Source organism: Phytophthora cinnamomi (assembly GCF_018691715.1).
Source record: "Phytophthora cinnamomi strain GKB4 chromosome Unknown Contig27, whole genome shotgun sequence".
Classification (NCBI taxonomy): Eukaryota; Oomycota; class Peronosporomycetes; order Peronosporales; family Peronosporaceae; genus Phytophthora; species Phytophthora cinnamomi.
The window spans coordinates 1,406,472-1,426,779 of NW_027150960.1; the positions used below are offsets into that span (position 1 = coordinate 1,406,472).

The 20,308-nt window shown below is 56.9% G+C and overlaps 6 protein-coding genes across 7 annotated transcripts; 3 read left to right on the forward strand and 3 right to left on the reverse strand.

Annotated features, from left to right (window-relative positions):
* Window positions 1-1,668: 1,668 nt before the first annotated feature.
* IUM83_04171 (Argonaute4 (AGO4)) lies at window positions 1,669-5,499 on the forward strand (the record flags this gene model as incomplete). The annotated part of the gene is made up of 2 exons (XM_067928226.1): window positions 1,669-4,320; window positions 4,420-5,499. The coding sequence occupies 2 exons, from the start codon at window positions 1,669-1,671 to the stop codon at window positions 5,497-5,499; spliced, it is 3,732 nt and encodes a 1,243-aa protein (XP_067793800.1).
* Window positions 5,500-7,326: 1,827 nt separating this feature from the next.
* Window positions 7,327-9,312, reverse strand: IUM83_04172 (Serine protease family S33; the record flags this gene model as incomplete). Its single annotated transcript, XM_067928227.1, has 1 exon — window positions 7,327-9,312. The coding sequence occupies one exon, from the start codon at window positions 9,310-9,312 to the stop codon at window positions 7,327-7,329; it is 1,986 nt and encodes a 661-aa protein (XP_067793798.1).
* Window positions 9,313-9,559: 247 nt separating this feature from the next.
* IUM83_04173 (uncharacterized protein) lies at window positions 9,560-10,305 on the forward strand (the record flags this gene model as incomplete). Of its 2 annotated transcripts, XM_067928229.1 has the most annotated exons (3): window positions 9,560-9,845; window positions 9,910-9,948; window positions 10,049-10,305. In XM_067928229.1, the coding sequence occupies 3 exons, from the start codon at window positions 9,560-9,562 to the stop codon at window positions 10,303-10,305; spliced, it is 582 nt and encodes a 193-aa protein (XP_067793841.1). The 2 variants fall into 2 exon arrangements, with proteins under 2 accessions (XP_067793841.1, XP_067793842.1); XM_067928228.1 differs by having other exon boundaries at window positions 9,902-10,305.
* A 191-nt stretch (window positions 10,306-10,496) lies between these two features.
* Window positions 10,497-12,206, reverse strand: IUM83_04174 (DEAD-box ATP-dependent RNA helicase 5; the record flags this gene model as incomplete). The annotated part of the gene is made up of 1 exon (XM_067928230.1): window positions 10,497-12,206. The coding sequence occupies one exon, from the start codon at window positions 12,204-12,206 to the stop codon at window positions 10,497-10,499; it is 1,710 nt and encodes a 569-aa protein (XP_067793766.1).
* A 218-nt stretch (window positions 12,207-12,424) lies between these two features.
* IUM83_04175 (CCR4-NOT transcription complex subunit 7) lies at window positions 12,425-16,637 on the forward strand (the record flags this gene model as incomplete). Its single annotated transcript, XM_067928231.1, has 3 exons — window positions 12,425-14,217; window positions 16,277-16,303; window positions 16,373-16,637. The coding sequence occupies 3 exons, from the start codon at window positions 12,425-12,427 to the stop codon at window positions 16,635-16,637; spliced, it is 2,085 nt and encodes a 694-aa protein (XP_067793802.1).
* An 83-nt stretch (window positions 16,638-16,720) lies between these two features.
* IUM83_04176 (coronin-like protein) lies at window positions 16,721-20,136 on the reverse strand (the record flags this gene model as incomplete). The annotated part of the gene is made up of 4 exons (XM_067928232.1): window positions 16,721-16,825; window positions 16,893-17,023; window positions 17,099-20,028; window positions 20,108-20,136. The coding sequence occupies 4 exons, from the start codon at window positions 20,134-20,136 to the stop codon at window positions 16,721-16,723; spliced, it is 3,195 nt and encodes a 1,064-aa protein (XP_067793801.1).
* Window positions 20,137-20,308: the final 172 nt, after the last annotated feature.

Sequence of the window (20,308 nt, forward strand, 5' to 3'; positions counted from 1 at the left end):
TGCGTCGAGCCGCCCAATGAACGCTACGTGGAATCTACGAGGCAAGAAATTTGTGGAAGGAGCTATCCTTCGGAACTGGGGTGTTGTGATCTTCAGCAGCATTGGCGAGGGCAACGTAAGAACTTTTGTTTGCAACTTGGTGGGCATGGGAAAAGAGTGCCGGCTGCCCATCGAGGGTAGAAGCCCATTCGTGATTCGCGCGGATCGGAATTGCGGTGTACGACTCGGAGGGCTCATACAAATGTGTCTTGAGTAGCTAAAAGAGCGCAACAAGGGCACATCACAACTTATCATGGTGGTTAAGACAGCAAGTGTGCTGAATCCTACGGCAACATCAAACGAATGTCTGACACTGTCTTGGGAATCCCGTGCCAATGCCTTGTCTCGTCGAAAATTCTCACCGCAAAGCCGCATTACTATGCGAGTCTTTGCCTCAACATGAAACTGGGTGATACGAATGGTGTAGAGCGGGACCTACTGCCTTTCGCGAATACAACTGCTCTATTAGCGGAAACGTGGAGCAAAACCGAAGGTGGTGGCGACCGTCAATCTCATCAATTGTTGCCTCGTTAGATTGTTACTCAGCAAAGCATGTGACGCGTGCGGCAGAGCAGAAGGAGCCTGGTGACATCCAGCTCCTCTCACAAATGCTTCACGGTTTGCTTTTGACGTGCTGCCAGAACACGGGTCAGAAACCGAAGCATGCTATATATTACCGCAGCGGCGCGAGCCAGGATCAGCATTTTGACATTTTGCAAACTGAAATGAATGCATTGCGCAAATCATTCAAGCTGCTATCGGTGGACTGCAAACCTCTCGTTACGTAAATTATGGTGAACAAGCGCCATCACATGTGCGCTTCTCCGATGCACTCGACTGACGACACTTTGACACGGGGGTCGTTGATTCGCATGGATTTGATTTCTACCTATATGGGCATCAAAACACACTAGGCACAGCCGCTCCCTGCCACCACACTGTACTGTACGATGAGAACGCTTTGTCACCCGAAGAAGTGCACCGCCTCACGTTTCACCTAGGATTCATGCTCGGGCGTAGCACACAATCCACGTCTTTCGTTGCGCCAGTATACTTCGCGTGCTTAGCGGCCCGCCGAGCACGCTGCTACTCGAGGGAAGTACCTGATGGCTCGTACAATTACAAACTCGAATTCACAGATACGCACCATTTCATCAAAAACAGAAAGTGTTGTTCGAGTAACTATGCACAGAAATTACGTGAAGTGGAGTCAAGTAGGGTAAGACGGCCTATGCTTACTACGAATGAAGGCAGAGGTGAAGTACTAGCAATGCTGTCTGACGGAGGGTATCTCGATCAACTTATAGCTGAGGAAGGAAAGGTTTTGCAACGCGCTTGCCACTCTTTCACTGCAAGGTCTTAGCATATGCCCTTCAATTTTTTCGATGGATCAACACGTGATCGGGGACGCGTCTTCAAGGGCAGTCAATCCTTCCTGTGATCAACACGTCCCAATTGAAGTAGTGCTCCCGAGGCGATTCCTTTGCTGAGATCGCTTAGGTGTTGTATTATTCCCATACAGTTAGACCCCTGTCCTCTCCCTGCTGACGGATCTCTGTCGGAGAGAGTTTATCGTTTTCATGTTGATTCTTCACCTTCCGGTCACTTTTAAAAACGCCAAGCACACCGATGGGCTACGGGTATGAGTCTCGCGGCAATGGCAGCGACGGGGGATACGGCAGCTCCCGATCGTCGTCTGGGTATGATGATTTGAACCGCAGAGGAAGTTTGGGGGGCGACTCCACTTCCAGCTCGAGCTTGCGTGAATATGAATCAAGTCGCGGTGGCAGCTATGGGTCCGGTTCCGGTAGCTATGGCGGCGGAGGTGGATACAACTATCGTAGCCAAGGCGATTCCTACAGCGGACGCTACAGCGAGTACGGCTACAATGATCGCAATATTTCTTCATCTAGTGGACACGGTGGTGGGCGCGACGATAGTGCTCGAGGCTACGGCGATGGTCGCGATGACAGATCCCAACGTGGTTATGGTGGCAGCTACGAGAACCGCCAAGCCACCGGGGGTAGAGACTATGGTGGCGGTTCTCGCTCGGACAGCTACGATTATTCTTCGTCTGGGAGGTCTGCTGGTAGATACGACCAAGGCCGCTCTTCATATGAAAGTCGCGGATACGGAAGAGGTAGTAGCGGCGGCAACCAAAGTAGTGGATTCGACGGACGCTCGCAGCAGTACAGCGGTGGACATTATGATGGCTACTCGCGTGGAAACCAGGGCAGTCAAAGTTATTGCGGGTACTCTGGAAACGATGGTGGCGCTTTCAAGCGAGAGAACGATGAGCGCAACTACGGAAGCTCTCGCGGCCAACACGACCGCGGTTACGGTGGAAACTCGCACGGAGGCTTCGCAAGTGGAGACACCAGGAGCTACGGCGGAAATGGTGACTCCAAGTACGGTGAGAACCGAGGCCTAGGCAGAAGCTGGGACTCGAGCTCGCACGACAACCGAAGCTACGACGGGAATCGCGATTTCAACTCACGCGAGTCAAATTCTCGTGATAACCGAAGTTACAGCGGAAGTCGTGGTCCCAACTCGCGAAATGCAAATTCTCGTGACAAACGAAATTATGGTGGAAATGGCGACTGGAACTCGCGCGACAACCGGAGTTATGGTGGAAATGGCAGTCAAGACAACCGCGGTAGTGATCGAGACAATCGTGGAGGGCGTGGGGGCGACCGGTTTGGACGTGGAAGCAATCGCTACGGTGGCGGTGGTCGGGGGCCCGTTGAGCGCGGCCCAGGCATTGGCGACATCCACGGCTGTGGCTATGAGTCGATCGGTGACTCCATCATGGACCCGCGCGTGCAAGACTTATGGATAGGTAGGGCTCCTCCGATTGATGTCAACCCTGAGGACCCGGAGCTGCAGATGGAGACGCAGATTTGCCGCCGCCCGGGATTCGGCACGGAAGGCAAGCGGATGAATATGAACGTGAACTACTTCAGCATTTCATTAGACGCCGCACCGCCGGAGATTTTTAAGTACCATGTCGACGTAGCGCACACACCCCAAGACGAAAGCATGCAACGTCACGAGGAGAAAAAGTTGGAGTCAGAACCTCCTCGCTTCCAGCGACCTCTTCCTCGCGCACTCGTACGCAATGTGATCAATGCAGCGCTTCGCCAGTACGAGTCGGAGTTCTGCGGGATCCGAGTGGTGCATGACGGTATGTCGGCGCTGTACTCACCCACGAAGTTCGAGTGGAATTCGCGAGACTTCTTGAGCGTAAATCCCGATGCGCCTACCAATGACCCGCAGACTGGAGATGGCAGACGTCGTAGAGGACCGCGCTCGTTTATCGTCAAGATGAAGCTGGCAGAAACCATCTCGGTCGGAAGTTTGGAGGCGCACTACAACAGCCCCGACGAAAATGTCATGCCAGTTCTCCAATCACTTGACGTGGTGGCGCGACACCTTGGGGCTCAACGTCTCATCTCGGTCGGGCGGAACTTCTTCGGTATGAAGAAGACCCATGAACTCAAGGGTGGAAAGGAACTCTGCTGGGGTTACCACCAAGCTATCCGCGTCGCGGAGAAGAAGCTGCTCATGAATGTTGATCAGGCAGCCACGGTCTTTTACGAGCCTTGCGAGCTCATGAAGCTTGCAATTTCTGCCCTGAACGTGCGCTCCCCAACGGCAGTTCGTGATCTCTCCGAACGAGATATGAAGAATCTTGCGCGGGCGCTGAGCAAGGTTGAAGTCATGCCGATGCACCGCAAGGACCGAAAGCGCGCCATCTTCGGCGTAAGCCCGGATCGTGCGGACCGGACGATGGTCGACATCAAGGGCGAAGCCATGAGTGTGGCCGAGTACTTTTCACGAAGGTACAACCTTCGCCTCCGGCACCCGAACTTGCCTCTCGTGAACGTGGGCAGCAAGAAGGCCGGCCGAGAGAACTGGTTGCCCATCGAGCTGTGTGACGTCGCGCCGGGGCAGCGCTGCCCAAACATCAACGATCTGGACACGGCCGAGATCATCCGCAAGACCAGTCAGCCGCCCAGCGTTCGTCGTGAGACCATCCTTACTCAGATCCGCCAAGCGGGCTTTGAAAATGACCCGTACCTCGCTGCCTTCGGGATGAAAGTGGGCCAGCAGCTCGAGAAAACGGATGTGCGTGTGCTAGACGCTCCCGACGTGCAGTACGCGAACGTGTCGGAGAGACCGTCGGGCGGTCAGTGGAATTTGAAGGACAAGAGGTTCGTGACTGGCGCAGTGCTCCGGAATTGGGGAGTGGTGGTTGATGCCAATGCGGATGCTCGTGAGGTGAACAACTTCATTGGAACGATGGTGGACACAGCGGGGAAATGTGGACTGGTGATGGAGTGTCGTAACCCCCTTGTGATTGATCGGTCTGGCGGCCAGCGTGGGGAGGTGGAGGACCTCATGAAGACCTGCTACCGAGAGTTGGAAAACCGCGGCAACGGACCACCTCAACTGATAATGGTGATCAAGCAGGACAAAGGCTCCGTCTCCTACGGTAGAATCAAGCGCACCTCCGATACAATTCTGGGGATCCCCAGTCAGTGCATCGTTGCTACAAACTTGCGTCGCGCCAACCCTCAGCTCTGCGGCAATGTCTGCTTGAAGATGAACATGAAATTGAGTGGTAAGAACTCGGTCTTGCGTGAGCCACTGCCGCTGGTGAGCTCGTGCCCAACAATTGTGATCGGCGCCGACGTGGAGCACCCTCGCTCCGGCATGGGCTCTCGCCCATCAATTGCTTCAGTCGTAGCCTCGATGGATGCGTACTCGGCGAAGTACATCGGGCGAGTGGCGGCGCAGAAGGCAGCGAACGATATCCAGCAACTCCCGCACATGCTGCGAGATCTCTTCTTGTCGTTCTATCGGAGCACTGATCGTCGTCCCGAGCGTGTCATCTACTACCGGGACGGCGTGAGCGAAGGCCGCTTCTACGACATTTTGCAGAGCGAAATGCGCGCGCTGCGCAGGACGTTCAAGATGCTGTCGGACGACTACAACCCGCCCGTGACTTTCGTGGTGGTGAACAAGCGTCACCACATGCGAGCCTTCCCTGTGGGCCCCGGAGACGTCGATAAGAAGGGCAATGTGGTGCCAGGTACGGTGCTTGACACTGGGGTAGTGAGCCCCCACCGGTTCGACTTCTTCCTGTACGGCCACAGCGGTATCCAAGGCACCAGCGTGCCCTGCCACTACACGGTGCTACATGACGAGAACAAACTATCGGCCGACGACTCGCAGCGACTAACGTATCACTTGGGCTACACGTTCGCGCGGTGCACTCGCTCGGTGTCTTTCGCGACTCCGGCATACTACGCGCACTTGGCTGCAGGTCGCGCACGTTTCTTCCTGTACGAAGGATCCTCGGACACGGTGTCGTTGAGCACCAACATGTCGAACTCGTCCACCTTCGATTTTGCGGGGCTGCACAAGAACATGCTGGACTGCATGTTTTACGTATAGGCGCGTTGATAGCGAAGGAGGCGCCAACGTGGTGTCATATTGTGGTTTTTGGTGTGCGTTGCAGGCGGCGAGTGGTGTCAGCAGAATGGAGGACAGTGAATAGTTGCCGCACAGCAGAAGGCGCAACGCATTGCATGTGAAGTTGTGAGTCATTACCGAAGTATTAAACGTGCTGCAGGGTAATGAAATGACTCAACCAGCCTTCAATAAGTGTAGATAGATATGCACAATGGTCAACCGCCTTTGGGTATGCGTCTCCTCCAAGTACCAATAGCTGGAGCTGCAGTATCGTTTGCTGCACTATCGCAAGCTGCTAGCATCGGCTCCCCTGACGATTTTCTCTTCGGTTCAACGTTAACTCAGGACAAGGAGGATGTTTTCTTGAATGTACGAGAAGATGCCAAGGTGGTTGTAGATTTGGGAACGTCTGCTGTGCCACTGGAAGTGTCTTGGTCACGAGTTATGCATTTGGACCTTGAAGGTTGTCGAATGCACCCCAGCTCGATGGCGTTGCGATATACTATGTAGTCCCTGCTGAGCGAACTGGTGACTAATGGAGCTCAACCTGTTGTGTCGCTTTTCGGTGGGGTCTTGCCCTTAGAGCTGTTCGCGGAGCTGGATCCACCAGGGTGGCTTGATGCGGGCGTTGCGAGCCATGTTGGTGATTTTGCTCAGCTCGCCTTCGAAGAATTCGGATCGACGGTGAAGTACTGGAGCACTTTTGACGAACCTCAGTCTATCACCATGTCCTACCCAACCTCTACGAGGAACGAAGCTGCACGTAATATGCTTCTTCCGCACGATAGAAATGTAGCGCGCTTTCGTAACTTGCAAGCTGCGAGAACCAGTGTGCCTGTTGATGCACGGATTGGAATCGGGTTGGATGTTGTTGGTGGAGCAGCCGGATTCGACTGGATTCTCGGCCACTAATCATCGGCATTTAGCTGATCATCAGCTTGGACAGGTTGGTAGGAAAACTCAATAATTCACTGCGAAGAAGCTGCGCTCGTGAAAGGATCCTCCGGCATGTTCGTATTAGGTAGGAAAGCTCAATAATTCACTGTGAAGAAGCTGCGCTCTTGGATCCTCCGGCATGCTGGTATTATTGAGTCACGAGCATCATTTATCGGGAAACCGCGAAGTGATCGATTGGGTTCGCCGTCGAGACCAACTCGCCGAGATTATGAGGCGCTCCGATTCTCATTGCAGGGGCAAGAAAAATCAACAACGACAACATCAAGTGACGTGCATTCAGCAGATTTGCTTCAATTCACAAGGGAACGTCCTCTCTGAAGGAGGTTGTGGCGGAGTGAGCCCGTTTCGCAACGGAAACAAGGAAACAAGATCCATAGCGAAGAGTCTCCGGCCTCCAACACGCCAGAGATCTCACTTCGAGAAATCACCACTAACAAGTAAGACAAACAAAAATTACGTTCGCTTCCATCTACCCGGCTTGTCGCCTATCAAAGTTCTTCAAGCCGTCCAACCATCGCTTCCTCCTGCCATATTGTGCCACCGCACATTTGGGGCTTACTCTACAAGGTCGATTGTTCTGGAGAAGGGGCTGCAACGAGATCCACAACGTTATGCCGAAGCTTGAAGCCCCAATTATTGATTTCATGGGAGTGCTGTACAGTATTCTGCAGGAAACAGCCTGGTCTCTTAGTGTAATGCTTGGAGTCGTGCTTGCTGGAGCGGGTGCAACGATCACTGTTTCTCATTCATTGGGCATCGAGATACGGCGTTGCACACCTCCAAACGAACGAACCCCATTGCTCGTTTGATAACGCAGTGGCAATGAATGAATCTATTCGTCTAGTGCCGACTTTACCAATCTGAGCTTGAGGTTTCATACAGATCTTGTGAACCGAAAAGTTCCTGCGAATCCACCGTCATGTCGGAGAATTTCAGTGGCTTCAGATCTTCTATACAGCTTGTGTCTACGTTCTTGAGTACACCATTTTCCTTTACATAGGATACCAAAATGAGTACGCCACAGGTCGTGCCGCCGTTGTTCATGGGTGTTGTGAACGTGGTGCAGTGGCCCGCGTCGTCGAAGTTCACCAGCATGCGCTCGCCGCTCATCGTTTCATACTCCAGCTCGCCGTACATACGGCGCGTTTGCAGATCCATTCCGCCAGTCATTAGCAGCGCAGTCACACCGCCAGGAAGCTCGCCAGTCTTGTTCCAGTACTCATCGCGCTCGTACACCAGAGGCCGGGCCTCAGGAAGGTGGATCAGCTCCTGGCATGCGTGCTCACGGCTGCCGGTGAACAGGCAGTAGTACGGGAGGGACAGGTAGTTGTCGGACGCCATCGTGGAGCTTTCATACCACTTGAGAAGCGTCGCCTTGTCGGGAGTCGGGCTTTCCCACATCTCTGAGAACACGATGAGGTAGTAAAGCATATCCGAGTCGTACAGCAACGTCTCCGGCTCGGAGTCACCGAACCCCCCGTCGTCATCGGCAGAGCCGAGTCCTTCAGCGAAGTACGCAAGAGCGTCGGCATCTTGCTTCGTGCAGCGCGACGCCCGATAAATCACCGCGGGGATTGCGATCCGCGTGCGATCGGACATGAGGTACTCGCCGAAGGTAGAGCGCAGCAAGTAGGAGGGTTTTTTGCCGGTCTTCGCCAACGCGTCGGCGCAGGCATTGATCCCCTTTTTGCCGTTGGCCACAGCAGCATCCAGCGTGTCATACAGCGCGTGCACGAACGCCGGAAGGTCGGTTACGCCGGGGAACTTGCTCTTGCAGAACTCGTCGGCCAGGCACGCAGCGAGGAACCTGTCACCCACGACTCCGACGTCATGGTCCCAGTTGGAAAACGTCGACCGTTTCTCCACTGTGTCGCCGCTCTCGGACACAATCCCATCCACCGAGAACCCCTTGACACTGGGCGGGGCGAAGTGCACCAGCCTCTCGACCAGGTACGTGCCGTAGCTGAGGCCGTACACGAAGACGTCCTGGTCGCTCAGCTCGTAGTCGATGATGGCGGCCAGGTCTTTGGCCGCGCTCGTGACCGAGAAGGCCGCCGTCTGGTTGTCGATCTGGAAGCGAATGTCGTCCATGCAGGCGGGCAGCTCGTCCAGGCGGATGGCGGAGCCGCCGGGACTGCCCAGAGCGCCGGCCTCGGCTGCCTGGCACTCGAGCCTGGCGCTGCGGCCCGTGCCTCTGTGGTCCATCGTGTAGACGCTCACCTCCCTGTCCAGCTGCAGGTACATGGTGTCCATGAGCCCCTCCACGCCCGTGGACGAGGCCCCGGGGCCGCCCTGCAGCACCCACAGCGCCTTGGCCTTGCCGCCGCTGGGCGCGGCCGTGGCCTTGACGCGCTTGACGAACACGTCGACGGCGTTGTCGCTCGTGCACACGCCGGCGTAGCACATGGGCACGCGGAACTCGGCGCACTCGTACTGCGGGCTGCTCTTCGGTGCGTGGCCCCTGTTCCTGCCGCCGCTCTGCTTGCGCTGGCCGTGGCCGTGCGTCTCCGTCCCCTGCTGCTGCTGTTCCTGCTGCTCCTGCTGCTTCCAGTCGCCGTGCTGGGCGAAGAGGCGGTCGAACGACTGCTGCAGGAAGGGCAGCGACGATGCCGGAGCTTGCGCAGCGCTGGCGGTGGCTCTCCGGCGTGTGGAAGTGGAGCTGGGGCCGGCGCCAGAGCCGGCGGTCTCGAGGTAGTACTCGTCCGGGTGGCCCCTGTTGGTGCTGTCGCTCTGCAGCGAGCTCTGCGTGCACGGGTACCAGCCGTTGAGCTGCACGGGCGGCTCGGCGGCGGCCACGCTGAGCGTCGCGGCCAGCAGCAGCGTCGGCAGCAGCTTCATCGGTCGATCGGATGTTTGGCGGATTGGCAAGTGAGACGATGGGCTGGTTTCAGCGTTTTGGATCTATATAACGACCGGTAGAGGTCAGGCCAGTATGCGATTGTGTAGAATCAGGTGGGACGGTACCCATCGAGTATAGCCGAGTATAACTGATGGCAGGGAAATATCAGATTTTTTGAGCGATAATCCAGTTGTACCAGTTGGAGCGGTACACTTGGTCCTACCACAAAAGTATCCGATCGGACCGATGGACGTGCCCTCGTGGCACCCGGCGAACCAGAACGCCGATGCGCTGCGGCGGCTGGCGATGAGCGGCGGCGCGCCCGCCAAGCGCTCCGAGTTCACGGTGATGGCCGGCTCCGACGTGGACGCGTCGACGGAGGCGGAGCGGCAGCTGGTGGCCAGGGAGGAGAGCGCGGTGCGGCTGGGCGGCGGCCGCGGCCTGCTGGACCCATCGGACCGCCTGTACCTCGTGGAGCAGCGCGAGCTGGAGCAGGCGGCCAAGGGCCGCGAGCAGCAGGAGCGGGAGGCCGGTACGTTGCGCTGTACTGAGAATTGACATTGCGAGCGGGGGCTCACGGGTGCGCAGCGCTGCAGGCGTTCCGCTCGAACGCTCTGAGGGCGCACAAGGCGGCGGTGGCGCCGGAGATCGCGGCGGTAGCTGCGGCCGGTGGCCACAGCAAGCTGCTGTCTGCTGAGGCGAAGCCCGTGGTGGTCATCAAGGCCAAGAAGCGAGCTGCCGCCGCGGCGACGGAGAAGGAGAAGAAGGACGCCAAGGCGAAGAAGGCCAAGGCCACTGCGAAGAAGAGCCTGGGAAGCTCCGCTGGTCCAAGAGATAAAGCCAACAGGAAGGGTCGAGCATCTGCAAAGATTGATGAAGGTGGAGAGGGTGGCAAGAAGGGTGGTACACCATCGAAGACGAATGCTGCTACCAAGTCTCTGGCGTCGGCGCTGTGGCTCGCGGACTATTCGAGCAGCAGCGACGACGAGTGAGGCAGAAGTGCTGGCACGTGAGGCGCTGCGTGTTGAGAACTGTGCAAACCATGTATTTTTAAGGGCACCTGCGCGCGAGCAGCACGGCGCAACTAATCAAAGCAATCTACAGCGAAATAGATGTCTCCCTCTCTCTCCACCACGTCTGTCTACTTGGTACCTATTCTATCGACGTCGACAGTGCCATCAGCTTACTCGCCGTCGCTGTCGAAGGTGATCTTGGTGGCCTTCTTGTTGACATCAATATTCTTGGCGAAAGCGCCGTACAGCTTGTGCTCTTTCTTCTTGACGTGCGTACCGAACTTGGTCAGGTCCTTTGGTACCTCCTGGTTGCTTTCGCGCAGCAGGTTCACGAGCTCGCCAGCACGAGGCTTGTCGTTGGCGGTGAAGAACGTATGGGCAGTTCCCTTCTTACCACCACGACCAGTACGGCCGATGCGGTGCACGTAGTCCTCAATCGTAAGAGGGAATGAGTAGTTCAAGACGTACTCGACACCGGGGATATCCAGACCACGAGCGGCAACATCCGTGGCGATCAGCAGCGGCACCTCGCCCGACTTGAACTGCTCAACAGCCTCCGAACGCTGCTGCTGGCTACGGTCGCCGTGGATGGCAATACAGTTCCAGCCACGCTGGTGCAGCATACGCTCGACGCGGTCAGCCTCCTTCTTGTACAGAACGAACAGCAGGATACGGTTCTTGCGGCTCGAGTGATATTTCTGCAGCAGTGCGTGAGCACGGGCGTCACGGGCACGGTCGTCAATGACCTCGACAATCTGCGTAACGTTGTGGCTCGCAGCCAGCTCGTCCGAGCCGATGGTCACCTTCACAGGGTCGTTGAGGAACTCGTGCGCAAGCTTCTGAATCGACTGCGGCCAGGTAGCACTAAACATGGCAATCTGACGCTCCGGGTGCGTGCTGCCGATGATGGCGCGGATGTCCTTCTCGAACCCCTCGTCCAGCATACGATCAGCCTCATCCAGCACAACAAACGTCACCTTGGACAAGTTGCACGAGCGCTCCTCCACCAGGTCTTTGAGGCGACCAGGGGTAGCCACAACAACGTGGACACCGTCACGCAGCGCCTTCTTCTGCGTCTGCTTGGGCACACCGCCATAGATGCAGATGCTCTTGAGTCCACACTTCTTACCGGCCTCAGAGATCACCGCCGAACTCTGCATGGCGAGCTCACGCGTCGGCGCGACCACGAGCATGCGCGGACCCGGGTGCTTGGGGGACACCGCGGGCTGGGCCGCAATGTGGATCAGACCGGGAATGGAGAACGCCAGCGTTTTGCCAGAGCCCGTCTCGGCAATACCGATGATATCGCGTCCAGACGCCAGGATGGGCCAGCACTGGCTCTGGATGGGCGTGGGCTTGTCGAAGCCCTTGGTGGTCTTCATGAACTTGGACTCGAAGGTCACGTCGTCGAAGCTGAGCACGGGGCGATAGAGGCAGTTGTTGCCGCTGAGGATCATCTGGTTGGCCTCGTGGAAGGCCGAGACCTCCTCGTTGGTCATCTTGGCCGTGTCCCTGCCCTCCGTGTAGAAGGCCTTCTTGAAGCTTCCGTCCGCGGCCGCCGGCTGCTGGTACGGGCCGCTGGAGAAGTCCGTGTTGGGTGCCGCGTTCTCCTCTTCGTCGTCGCCCTGGCTCTTCTTCACCTTCTTGCTCTTCTTGTCCTTCTTGTCCTTCTTGTGCTGCTTCTTGGGCTTCTCGGGGCTCTCGGCCTCCGCCTCCTCGCGCGCGCGCTTGTGCTTCTTGTGCTTCTTGTCCTTCATCGGTTGCTCCTCCGCCGGGTTCTGCGCTTGCTCGGCGGCGGCGGCCTCCGCGGCCTTGCGCGCGGCCTTCTTGGCCTTCTTCTCGGCCTTGCGCTGCTGCTTGGTGTCGCTCACGTCCGTCATGGTGTCTCGATGTCCGTTCGAGTCTGACGCGAGTCACACAACTCGGCGCATCAAAGCACAGCCAGTGCTTTGAGCAGATGGCTACATCGCAGCACGAATATGTGTGCGCCACACCAGTGTATCCATCCAGGTTTTATACCGAGGTTTTTTCGTTTCAAACGCTTTTTAGGGTTTGGCCGCTCACGCCGCGCGGGAAAACCTAGAGTGCGGACGCCCCCATGGCCGACTCCGACGGCGATGACTCGGGCTACGAGCTGAGCCTGAGCGCGCCCGCCGCGCGCCGCCGAGAGACCATCACTCGCCAGCTGCAGCGCGAGATCCTGCGCGAGATGGCGGCCGACAAGCCGCAGGACCGAGGGCAGGAGCGCGACGAGCACGAGCGCAAGACGGAGGAGGACGACCCCGAGGCGGTCCGCAGACGCACGCTGTCGCCGTCCAAGGCCGCGCAGCTGCTGCAGGGCATGGCCTCCGTCTCCAGGCGCGACACGGTCAGTCCACACGCGCTCAAGGCCGTTCTAGAGCCGCAGCAGGATGGCAGCGAGCAGGTAGAGCAGGTAGAGCAGGCGTCGGAGAGCGGGAGGACGGAGAACGAGGAGCTGCTGGGCTCTCCGCCCGCGTCGGCGCGTAAGACCAAGCAGAGGAGCCCGTCGCCGGGGCTGGAGCGCAGGAAGAGCGCGTCCAGTGACAGCTTCACGGACTGCATGTTCGCGCCGAACCTGCTGGAGCAGGACGCGGCCAGCCGGGCGACGCTGGACCCGGCGGAGGCGGCGTCGGTGGTGGCGGCGCTGCAGAAGGAGGTGCGCAGTCTCGGCAGCTCGACGCTGGAGATGGAGGACACCGACTCGGACAGCGACAACCAGAAGGCTGCGGCTGCGGCTGCGCAGCTCAAGCAGTCCAAGATCAAGGCGCCGACGCCGCTGAGCGAGTTGGTGAACAGGAAAAAGACGCCGCCGTCCACGAAGCAGAGCAAGAACTCGCTGGCTTCGGCGACGGAAGGAAAGAAGAGCAAGCCACCGTCGCCAGCGAAGGAGGCCAAGAGCAAAAAGACGCCGTCGCCAGCCAAGGAGGCCAAGAGGAACTCGCCGCACCCGGCGAAAGAGATCAAAGACGGGAAGTCGCCATCACCGGCGAAGGAGTCAAACAGGATATCTCCAGATCAGCCGAAGAAGCCTATGCGGAAGAAATCGCCGACTCCGACAAAGAGCAACTCCGACCGCCGGGCTACTGTTGACCCTAGCGACGTACTCATGATGCTAGAGGACGACTCACAGCAAGAGGATGGGCGTCGACAGACGATTGACGAAAATGGGTTACTTGAGCTGGCGAATGCACTGGAATCTCCGTCAACTGGTAGCAAGGGCTCAGCGCGTAAGCAAAGCGAAGAAGTTTCGCGCAAGCGAGCTAATGATTCGGATGTGCATGCAGGAAGCCCGGAAAAGCGTGCACGATCGAATAGCGATAATAACCGCGATCAAACGATGGAGTCGATGGAGATCGACTCGCCCGTGCATGCCAAGGAGACGTCGCCTTCAACTCGGCAGGCAGCATCGAGCAACAACCAGACACAAGAGGAACTCCCGTCATTTGGAATCGCAAAAGCCTCGCTGGTTTCGCCCCCTCCAACAGGAACGCGGGCGAGGACTCCGCTGAAGGGCATTTTAAGTGCTCGAAAAGGAAAAAGGAACGTCTTGCAGACAACACCGACCAAATCGGTAAATTTTGGGCCGTCGCAGGGTGCTGAGTTCAACCATGGATCCCCATCTACGTCGATGACTCCCATGCTGGCTAAGGATGCCTCGCGGCGTTACCCATCGGAGCCGCCAGCTTCATCGGAAGAAGAGCCCGACGATGCCGAGACGTCGTTGAACTCGTCCATTCTCGATGAGGCTGATTCATTTGACGAGGAGGAGGAGGAGGAAAGGAAAGAAAGCATCCCGCCGAAGGTTACGCAGGTTAAGAAGTCGGGATTTGACCTGCTGGGGTCGCGGAGAAATAGTCTTATGGCATCCAAGTCAGTTGATAGAAGCCGTCGCCGACAGAGTCTTCGAGGCTATAGCCCGCTCGATAGTCAAACTGAAGCTCGACGACGCAGGCGCCAGACCATCAATATCGCTCGCCAAACTTCGTCTAAGCCAACGCCTTCATCTACTGCTGCGGAAAAGCCTGTTTCGAGCTCGCAATCGTCGTCGTCCGCAAGAAATAACTCGTTTTTACGAGCGACGGACGTGGCCGAGACTAGCCGTATGCCTTATGCAGACTCGTCAGCATCGTCCGACGCTGGAGAGGACATGGAAATCACGGGCGATTACTCAATTGTACTGGGGCGCGATAGTGCAGCACCGAGCAAACCGGCGTCATCATCTGCAGGTATGCCTCGAGATGAGGACACGGCGGAGTTCAGTTTGGGACATCTTCTCGCCGAATCATCCGTGTACGAACTAACCAAGTCCGCACCTGAACCTGATGAGCATGATCTTCCTGGGACGTTGGGTGACCTGGCTAGCGAAGTTGCGGACGTCCCTTCTAGTCAAGATAGCCAGACTGCTGACGCCTCTCAAAGGTTGAACGACCAGGACAATTCACTTGACCCAATTCTGGAAGGCGACGAAACCGTGGCTTTCTCTCGGGGCCAGAGTATGATGAGCCTGGTATCCAGCGACGACAGCGACGAGGAATACGCTGCCCGGCGAAAGTCTGTTAACGTAAACCTGACACCGCAGTTTGAACGGGCTAGTATTAGCGCTGAATCCATGCAAATTTCTCAAGCCCCACCAACACCCGAAGCACTTTCGGTTCCCTTGATCACAATGGAAGAACTTCTTTCATCTGTTACGTTGGACGAAGAGAAGGCAGTCGTGGAGACGGACGGATACTTTTTTGGAGAGGAAGCCGAGTCGACAGACGATCAGATCTCGACGAGTGTCAAACTCGCATGTGCGTATGATACGTGCTTGGACGTTATCAAACGGCACAGTCAAGATATTTCTTCGTGGTCTGCGTCTGTGGCGGAAGAGTTATCATCACTGTTGCACATCAAGGCTCCTGGCGTTTTCAGTTCAGAGAACCTCGATGACGCGGGTCGTGAGGCTATTCGAGAGCTGTATGGAACAGAGGCAATGATTGCTCGAAGTGGTTGGTGTCAGCTGCAAGCTCAGATGGAAAAACAACTGACAAGTAGTTTGTCTCTGGGTGCGGATGCGTTAGCAAATGACGTGAAAACGCTAAAAAGCACAGTATCCAGAGACACATTGAAACGTCAAAAGGAGCTAGCTACGATTAAGGATATGATCGATCGCGAAGAGCAAATGGCCCTCCTGCTTGATGCAATTGAGGAACAGCAGGGGGCTCACGACGAGTACGTGGCTGCTGTGAAGGATCTCGAAAAAGAATGTTCATCGTTGTCGCTAGAGGAATCTGTACTGCAGAGTCGTTTGAAGGTGCTTGAGGGACGGGCAGCGGAACTAGAGCCAGTGACTTCGGCAGCGGCAACACTTTTTGAGCAGGAAGTGTTGGCAACGGAGGAAATGCTTGCGATCCAGGAGAGCATGACTGTGTGGAAAATTAGAGAAGCAACAGCTTCTTTACTCCGCATCAGTGCTCGTTTTGAGGATGTGCTTTTTGACGCAGAGGTCAATGTGGATGTCCATTTGGGATCCCCTTCAACGGGTGGGGCGTCGACTTCAATCAAAGTCAATGAGTTTCTCAAGCAGAGGGAACAGAACACGTATCTCCCTATCGAAGGTGACGTAGTTCTCGTGCTACAGCGGCTACTGCTAGATCCACTTTACATTTCGCGAATTGCTGATGAATCCGAACTGGGAGAAGGAAACGATGGCCGCGTATGCTCCAAGGTTCAGGTTCTCGAGCATTTCATCGTCAGGTCTTTCCGGTTATTAAAGGAGTTACGCGAGCTCTCGACCCATTTTGCAATGCGCTTCGTGCACGATGACAGTACCCTCTGGATTGATTTCCTGAAGTTCCCGTCTACTATAGCGCGTATGAAGGACGAAGGTGCCCAGTTCAGCGTTGGGTTTTCTCTCCTTCCTGTGTTTCCCTATACCGACTATCAGACTGATGTTCAAGTCCCTCACGGACAGGTATGTTCTGGTCATTCTGGTTATCGCCCTGAGTTCATCTAGATTGACTGGCTTGCTGTTTTCATTTAGCTTTCCACCGAAGACGTCACAAAGGAAATCGATTTGGTACCCAGAGAAGCGCCGAAATATTTCACTCGTGTTTGTCGGAGGCTTCACGAGAGTTTTGTGCGGTAGCAAGGACGAGCATAGGTTTAGTGGCAGCGTGCAATGGGCCGTGAGATCGCAAGCCCAGCCACGCCAAGTTATCTATTGTGGAAAAGGGTTACGACGGAGCGGGGAGTGGTACAACATGAGCAAAGAGGACGTCAAACTTTTTTGTGCGGCTGGGTTGTAAAGTATAATCAAAATTGCCGTGAATGTGCGTCGTCTCGTTGGGTCGTGCATCGACGTGCTCGCGTTCACTATGCGTCATTTTGTTCAGTCGTCCCAGTCATCGTCACTGTCGTCCTCTACAGTCTGCGATGCAGAGGGGTTTATCGCAGTATGGTGGTTGGAGTGCAGCGTTGGCTGCGCGGCAAGTGTCTACAGAAATCGAAGCAGCAAAACCCGTCAGCTCTCGCGAATTGTCGTTCCTCCTCAGACCACTTACACTGAGCCGTGCAAACTGTGCAGCTTTCTGGCGCTCCTTCTCCTCCTCTTCGCGCTTGCGGGCTTGGAAGTCCAAGGTCTTCGGACGCACAGGTGTAGTGTCTATCGGCTTCTCGGAAAGCGGCACCATACCTGCAAGTAGCACGAAAAGTGTTAGCAATCTCGATACCACATCGTATTTGAGCGCGGGATACTGCAGAAACATACCATCCGGCCGAAGCGATTCGTATACTGGAGCAATAGATTCGCCCGCAAACCACTGTTCGGCGGTCACTGTTGGCTCCTTCTTGGGGACCAAGCCATAGACATCGTCTTGGAAAAACTCCTTGAGCTTCTGCGCACGCGGGAGCGAAAACGACACGCGCTCAACGACATTGGGCGTCGCTACCAGCAACCGCGCCAACTCGACATCGCGAACATTGCAGGTTGTCTTCGGAAGGAGAGAAACTCCACCGATGGTATCGGTGCCGGACATCATAAATGGTAGGTTCGCTTGCACTGTAGCTGCGACCGGGTCCACTTCATAACTCCAGATGTGACGGCTTCCAGTGCCCACGAGGAAGAGCAGGTGCGAGCTGGCGTCGTACAACGGTAGCGGTGTAGTGGTGCTTGCCGCACTCGCTGCGGGCTCGACCAGCACGGGCACACCAAGAGGCTCCAGCAAATTGCGCGAGTCCCAGAAACTGATCTGCGTCTCGTTGCGCGCGTTGACGCCGACTGTCAGCAGACGCGTTGAGTCTGTCCACGTGACAAACTGCGGCTTACTGCTCTCGTGGCCGCAGCCCATAGAAACCAACGCATGTTCCGACTGACGAGGATCAAACACGCGCACAATTTTGGCTCGACTTGCAGTGGCGAGCAGAGCGCCATCATTGCTGAAGGCCATGTTCCAGGTAATATCGTCCAGTTTGCCTTCCAGGCACAACTTTTCTTGGCCAGCTTCAAGATCCCAGAAGCGCAACGAGAGATCCTGGCTTGTTGAGCAAAGCACATCGGCCGACGCTGGATTGAACTGTAGAGCTCGAAGACCCTTAGTGTGTCCTGACAGCGTCAATGTCGGTGTGCTTGGCGCTTCGAATGCATCAGGTGTGTTTTGCGAGTCCAGAGACCAGAGCTGAATAGTTGAGTCGGTAGACCCTGTCGCGAGCACGTGGTCATGGAACGGGTTGAAGGCGAGGGAAGCTACCTCGGCCTTCTGCCCGTTAATTACTGGCGCAGCTCCATGCTGTGCTTTTCCAGTCGCGCCAAGTTTCTCTACCAGCACGGGTCCGCCTGCGCCAGCAATGGGGGCTGCCCAAAATGTCGCGTTTGCAGCGATCACAGGAGAAGCTTGAGTCGAGAATGCGACGCGCTTGTCACCAAAGTGGAAGACGTCGTTGCGCGGGGCCTCCTTGCCCTGCAGATACTTCAACTTGTGTCCGTACTTCGCACCAAGACGCTGTGCTTTGTCTGATAGCTCGACTACGTCCGCGATAGTCATTGATCCTGCGTCAGTTGATGGTACGTCAGGTGTCGGCGCAGCAGTGGCTGGAGCAGGGGTCTCTTCAGGGTTGTCTGTTGAAGTGTCAGCCGTGTTCGACGAGGCTGGAGAAGACGTTGTCGTGGTGGTAACATTGCCGATAGCAGCAGTCGTGGAGGAGGAGAACGATGAGTTCCACTGCATGGGTGGGGGAGGGGGAGGGGTAGTTTGGACCTTCGGTTCTGGCTCATTCCACTTCCTAGTGCTCGATCCCCAGCCTGTTTTCACATCGGATGCAGTTTTTGATGGTGCATTCGACGATGCCGTCGACGACAGTGCTTGGCCCCAACCTGAAGTCTGCCACCCATTGGCCGCAGGGGCACCGTTAGCTGCTGGTACACCCCAGCCCACCGCTGCGACTGTACTCGTCGCAGGTCGTCCAAACACGCTCCCGGTCGTATCTTCAGCTCTTTTGACTGTCGGGTTGACAACCTGTACCTTGGGCTCCTCATTGAGTCCCTGCTGCCACTCCTCAGCCGTCATCGCGGCTTGAGGCGCCAACGTGTCCGGGTACAAGTCGCTCTGGAACGTATGCGTCGCCTCCTTGCGAGGCACCCGATAGCTCACGACCTCGCAGCTTCCCCCGACGCTGCTCCCACTCGCAGTGAGGTTCAGCACGCGGGCCACTTCACACACGTTGGTATCGCACGCAGCCTTCGGCAGCAATGTCGCCGCCAAGGTCATATTCCCCAGAGCACTATGATCCAGTGCGTGCACGTACGGAGCACGCGCCAAGTCTACCTCGAACAGCCTGGCACTGCGGTCTCCTTTGCCCAGAACGTAGAGCAAGTCCAAGTCCGCATCATACAGCGGGAACAACTGCCCCACTCCGCCGGCATCCAGTCGCTCACGGTGCAGACACTTGGCCAACTGCCTCGGGTCCCAGATTTTGAGCTCTCGCTCCTGCATCCGGTCGCTTCCACACGTGACAAAGTGTTGGGTGCGGCCGCACCACACCACGCTCAGGTGTCTTTTGCCCGTGTGAGCAGCTTCAATCACTGGAGCCGACGCTTGGTCTGTTCTCGGGTCCAGCATCCGCACGGCCTGGTCCTGGGTGGCCAGCACCATGGCGCTGCCGTCCCAGCTCCACGCCGCACTACTCAGCGTTGCGTTATCCCCTACCCCCACTTCCCAACTCAACTGCTGCGTTTGCAAGTCATAAATTCTGAGAGACCCGGGCCGCGAGTACGTGGCAACAACCGAGTCCGCGGACGGGTGTGGCGCAATTCCAGCCACGATCCCCGCAGTTGCCTCTTGCGGCAAAGTTGCCGCGGGGGTCACCAAATCCGCCGTTAAGGGCTCCGAAATGGGCAACTTCCATATTTTAACGGTGGCATTGGCGTCCCCCGCCGACAGCAGCAGCTCCTCGTGGAACGGCGAGAAGCTCAGCGCCGTGACGCGCCCCGTGGGGTGCGCGCGCACCAGCGGCGGCGTGGCGAGCGCCTCCTTTCCCGTCTGCGCCAGCAGCTTGACCTGCACGGCGCCGCCGCCGTCCATCTGGTGCGCGAAGGCGAAGCTCGAGGCGGTGGCGGCCAGCACGTTGCCGTCCACGGCCACCTGCAGCTGGTCGAAGCTCTGCTCGCGCGGCAGGCGCTTACACTCCACATTGCGGAACTTGCTGCGTAAACACGTATTTTGTTTAGAGATAAATATGGGTAAGCTGTTGCCACGGAAATGAACCACCACCACCAGCGCACCTCGTTCGGAACGCGAATCGAGGCGCCATGCTGGACGAAGCGGAGCGAGAGGGGGGGCAGCAAAAACTGGGATCAGCTTCAAGCGCAATACTACGTACCATGTAAACCGCTGGGGTGGTGTTAACCACACGAACCATGTGGTTATGGTCCCCACACCAAACTTAACGCGGGCGTTTGCAGCCGTACGTCAGTCGCGTCCAG